The 4,798-nt window shown below is 46.9% G+C and overlaps 2 protein-coding genes across 2 annotated transcripts; one reads left to right on the top strand and one right to left on the bottom strand.

The window, feature by feature from the left end:
- Positions 1 to 569: 569 nt before the first annotated feature.
- On the bottom strand, positions 570 to 3,028 carry K444DRAFT_658111 (uncharacterized protein). The gene is made up of 4 exons (XM_024886220.1): positions 2,467 to 3,028; positions 2,018 to 2,399; positions 1,879 to 1,967; positions 570 to 1,827 (listed from the first exon to the last, which is right to left on the bottom strand). Exons 1-4 carry the CDS (start codon positions 2,898 to 2,900, stop codon positions 765 to 767), a joined length of 1,968 nt encoding a protein of 655 aa, XP_024743816.1. The 5' UTR covers positions 2,901 to 3,028; the 3' UTR covers positions 570 to 764.
- A 599-nt stretch (positions 3,029 to 3,627) lies between these two features.
- On the top strand, positions 3,628 to 4,591 carry K444DRAFT_605891 (uncharacterized protein). The gene has a single exon (XM_024878893.1). It carries the CDS (start codon positions 4,120 to 4,122, stop codon positions 4,513 to 4,515), a length of 396 nt encoding a protein of 131 aa, XP_024743817.1. The 5' UTR covers positions 3,628 to 4,119; the 3' UTR covers positions 4,516 to 4,591.
- Positions 4,592 to 4,798: the final 207 nt, after the last annotated feature.

A 4,798-nucleotide genomic window follows, 5' to 3' on the forward strand; every position in this document is an offset into this window, starting at 1 on the left:
GGATTAAAGGTGTCTTTGAGGGTTTCCGAGGCGGAAGAGGCAGGGTTGAGGTTGAGGGTAATAATAATTTACGGTTGCGTCAATCGCAATTAATCGCACCAAGGAATCGACGATTCAGAAAACGGTAAGGTCGAGAAAACGATGGGGAGGGTATTCAGGAAGCGGGAGAGGGTATCGGAGGCGTGTGCCAGGCTTGGAATCAATCCCTGCGTCGCTCACCAGAAAACGTTCGGGAGGAAGAGGATGTAGAATTGGTGAGGTGTGCCTCGAGAGGATAAGTACAGTTGGTGGCCTCAGGCATCCCACGCTTACGTACTTAAGTCGGGAGCAAACAGGGTCTTCACGGGGCCGAAAGAAGCCGTCTTCGCTTACTAGATGTCGATGACTCACTCTCAATACGTCAAAATAACACACACAACCCCTGGATTTGTAATTCAGCAGCATAAAGGTAAGATATAATTAGCATTAATTCTTTTAATGGAAACGTGAGAAGGGTTCTAGTCCGCGGGGAGGAGTCGAACTTTTGAGGTGTATCAAGTGAATCTTACCGGGAGGCAAAACTTGCGAAACAGTATGTTTCAACTGAAGGGATGTAGTCGCGCTGCACCACTCCAACTACGAGCTATTCCATGCTCTTCTATGCTATTTTAAACCCACCTGTCATTTTATTGGGTTTGCTGATGCAGACTGTGACTTTCCAGCTTCATTAAAAATCATTACGTTGCTGTTACTTCGATCATCACTCTCGAAGTTAGGCAATGGAATTACCAAGTGAAATCATCCCAAGCTCCAGGGATAGTTCTTTCAGGGTGCTCAAGCATGTCCCAAAAGTCTCCCGCAAACTCGTCAGATGGCTCTGAAAGCCAGACCTTCCAGTCTTCGGGCTCTGGCCCAACCTGCAATCCAATTAAGCGCAGAGGATACACCTCTTCCCCACGACCTGGAATGAGAAATTCTAGGTTTCTCCAAGACGAGCTTTCCTGATAGAAGAGCTTGTGCTCCGTCTTCCCGTACCTTTCCAGATCAATCCCAAATCCTTGAAGCGTTTGAAGCCACGTGAGCAATGCTTCCTCTCCTCTTCTGTGCTGGTGCTGGAAAGGACGGTCGCAAAAACAAACGTCACCGAGCGGATCGTTTAGCTCGAACGAATACCACCAACTCAGAGAATAGGCTCCTCTCAACATCCGAATAAGTGGGGTGCCAAACAATCCACACCTATTCAGGTCTGCACCTTTATTCAGGATTTGTCTAACTAATGCTTGCCAGCCGCACATAGGATATTTGTCGGGGTCAAACAAAAGCCTGAAAGTGACGCCGTTCTCTTGCTCTACATAAGAAAAATCCCACAGCGGCTTATAAACCTCTCTTGAACTTGGTTGATACCAGGGTTCGAAAAGTGCAAGGCCGAATTTATAGGCTACAGCATCAAATAGAGTTGTCGTAGTGTCAGACAGCCACCATACCGGGGCTAAAAGTTGATCAATACCAAGGCTGCTGATAGTACCTAAGGCTGCCATCGTGGTGTCAGGTGTGTTATACCGTAATAGATCTTTTGCAATTCTGGCTCTGTGTTCGAAGGATGACTCGTGGTAGTTCGGGCAATAGGCAGCTTGGATCAGCTGGAACGCGACAAGAGTTCCCCTAAAACAACTGAGAAGGCCATATTCAAGGCCGTTACGACGGAGGCTCGGTCGGAAATCAATACGTTGAAAGTTCTGTAGCAGCATTTCCCCAATTGATAGATAGATCTGGTGTCTACCGATCTCAGGTGCAGCGTTGCGTCCGGCACTCTGGTATGATATCCATAGGAGGAAAAGGAAGATTGATCTTGTTCTTGTGAGTCCTTAATACTTACTAGAGTAGATGCTTAAAACTAACCTGGGGTGCTCAATGCTTTCTTCGTATGCGTTCAATCCTTGATTCAGCAATAAGTGACAAGATTTGTGACTTCCATAAGCTACAGAACACTATTGAAGCAAGTCAATTTCAGAACTATGTTCCGAGAAATAGTGCTTACAGTGAGAAGTGTATTTGGCTGGGAGTCAGAGCTCCCGTTGCAAATAAGATCAAAGGGCGATGCAGCGCCTGTCTCGAAAAGCTGGCGCAGCGCATTCACATCATCAAGGGAAATACACCGCGCTACCGGAGAATCAACCGAGACCATATTCCAGGTACGAAATCCACAATCCCAGCCGACTTGGGATCGGTACACACAAAGGTTCCATTGTCGGCTGAGAAAACGTAGCTTAAATCGAAAAGCAAGCTCCGCATTAGGGCCACGACGGTGCTTGGTTTCTTTAGTGGAAATTTGTAAAGACGAAGACTCGTTTTCGCCGTCCGTGTCTCCTGATCTGATCTTTTGCAACTGATTTACTTCTTCCATCATTGAAGCCAAGTAGCTTGGTTGCATTTCAAGCATGGAACTTTATCATTAGTAAGAAATCAAGACTTGCACAGATCACTTACGTCATCTGGCATTGTTTTGCGAGGTTCAATAGAGTAACCGTAGCTTTAAGCCTCGATTTGCATCTCTTGATCTGGTGGCTCTTCAGTACCACCTTCGCCGTCGCAACCTTTGCTTTCCACCCTTGTCTCTGCTTCAATCCTCCTTGTAGCTCTTCAACCAGTGCCTCGAGTTCTTGAGCGCCATTATTCACGAGCTTAATAGCGCGTTCCACAGATTGAGGAGGGGAGATATGTCGGGCCCGGCTGACTTGGTTTTCGTTTTCTTCGAAGAGTAGATGCAAGATCTCGATCTGCCGTACAAGGAATGCTAAATCCTCTGGTACATCCCGAAACTCATTCCAGAGTTCGTTGAGCTTTATCAGGCTGTTTGGAATGGCTGCAGTTGCCTTGCCGATGGCGACACCACTTGAAATGATCCCTAGGACCTCGGCCATCTCGCTCGGGCGTGTATGGGTGAGCCTGTTTCGTTGTAGAGGGTGACTGCGCCAATAATTCGTGCTCTTGAGTGTGTGATTCCACTTAGCAGAGAGGAGAAAGTGTGAAGAGTCGACAGCAGAATTTTTTGCAAGGTGCGTGGCATAGCCTCGTTAGGCGATCTACGACAGAGCCTCGTTGGGAGCCTCGAGGCAGGTGATTAGAATGAAGTATTTTCTGACAGCCTACTATTGGCGTAGTTACCGGGCCTATAGACGGTGTCTTCGCCTACATATTCTGTCTCAGCCTCGCCAATCATGTGAATAGAATCGATGTCTTTTATCTCCTCTCATACAAGGAATGGAACTTGGTAGCTACAATAACATTAATGGAGATATACTCTATCTAAACAACCTCTTAATACTCATGGGCCACTCCGGCTTCTCAGGTGAGCTAGTGGAGCTAATGAGGCGAATATGAGTTGGTGGTGTTTAGTTGCGAGCGTATTAACTACATACGAAATGCAAGAGAGAGATTGTATCGTGTATGGCGGTCGGGAATATACCATTATTGTGTGATGCAAGAGATCAAAATTTTTCTGCTGCTCGGCGTTGTGGTGGTTTGGATTACATGCAGCCAATGGAAGTTGAGCTTGATAAAGCTAAACTACTTAGGGTATGAGTGTGAATCACACTGATAATTTTTCTAGGTGCCTAAATTTATCTATCACATATGGAATATGGAAGACCAGACCTCACCTATATATATTTACAAAGGAACGGCAAGCAATTCCAAAAAATCAAACAACTTCGAACAAGAGCACCGAAGCGCGCCTTCGACAAAGCATTTGTAAGCAAGCTGATATTGCAACTAGACTTTCTCCCGAGACCATCACCACAAGCCACAAAGCTCCCTCACCGATTTTGACCCACCAGAGAAAAAGCCCAAACTTCGCCTTCCGTCTCAGACAACCAAGAACTTAAGACTCAAGATGGCACCTCAACTGAGCTCACCTCTTTCGTTCACCCACTCTCTCTCTCTCTCTCAGAGTTCGCCATCCCCCTCAAGGAGTACCTCGATCAACACCCCGAATACGATGGCATCGCAGGCGGCGCTCTAGTCTTTGACAGCCAGAAACGGCTCCTGATAATTCAGCGAGCAGCTCATGACTCTTTGCCCAACCTCTGGGAGATCCCCGGTGGAGCAATAGACTTTACCGACGATACCATCCTGCACGGCATGGGGCGAGAAGTATTTGAAGAATCAGGCTTGAGGGTGAGCGCGCTGAGCCGCCTCATTGGCCCGGGTGATGGCCATGCGGTCTTCAATAGCAGCACGAAGAAATTAAAGATCTGCAAATTCACGTTTGAGGTGGAGGTCGAGAGCACGGATGTTGTGACGTTGGATCTAAACGAGCATCAAGATTACTTGTGGGTTACGGCGGAGGACTGCCTGAATCATCGACTGGAACGGGATGGTACGGTGGCTGAGTTTAAGTTCACCCGACCAGCACAAGAGGCTACGGTCTTGGGGGGATTTCGATTGAGGATGGAAGCAAAGCCAGGTGTAGATCGACGGAGAGGGGCGGTTAATGGTCGCGGGAGAGGAGATATCATCTATGACTTCTTACAATAAACTGAGGGTCGCACGGAGATCTGTCATATATATAAAAAGCATTTTAGAATCAACCTCCTAATGCACTGAGATACCGAAATAAAGTTTCTTTATTACCTAAAATATCAACAACTTTTCAGCCTAGGAATGTGAAATCTAGTAGCCTATGCGTATAAAAGTAAACCGCTCCCTTTCCTCAACCTCATCTTCCTCAACCCGCACCTTTGCTCCTCACCCATATTATGGATTTGTAAATGAGTTACTATATCCACAGGCATAGCTCCAGGCCTGTATATTAACACAA

The sequence above is a fragment of the Hyaloscypha bicolor genome, assembly GCF_002865645.1.
Source record: "Hyaloscypha bicolor E unplaced genomic scaffold K444scaffold_10, whole genome shotgun sequence".
Classification (NCBI taxonomy): Eukaryota; Fungi; Ascomycota; class Leotiomycetes; order Helotiales; family Hyaloscyphaceae; genus Hyaloscypha; species Hyaloscypha bicolor.

Coding starts and splice junctions, on each gene's coding strand:
- K444DRAFT_605891 (XM_024878893.1), top strand. CDS start 4,120: ATGGGGCGAGAAGTATTTGAAGAATCAGGCTTGAGGGTGAGCGCGCTG.
- K444DRAFT_658111 (XM_024886220.1), bottom strand. CDS start 2,900: ATGGCCGAGGTCCTAGGGATCATTTCAAGTGGTGTCGCCATCGGCAAG. Junction 2,400..2,466: donor GCAAAACAATGCCAGATGAC/GTAAGTGATCTG, acceptor AATGCAACCAAG/CTACTTGGCTTCAATGATGG. Junction 1,828..1,878: donor GAAAGCATTGAGCACCCCAG/GTTAGTTTTAAG, acceptor CACAAGAACAAG/ATCAATCTTCCTTTTCCTCC.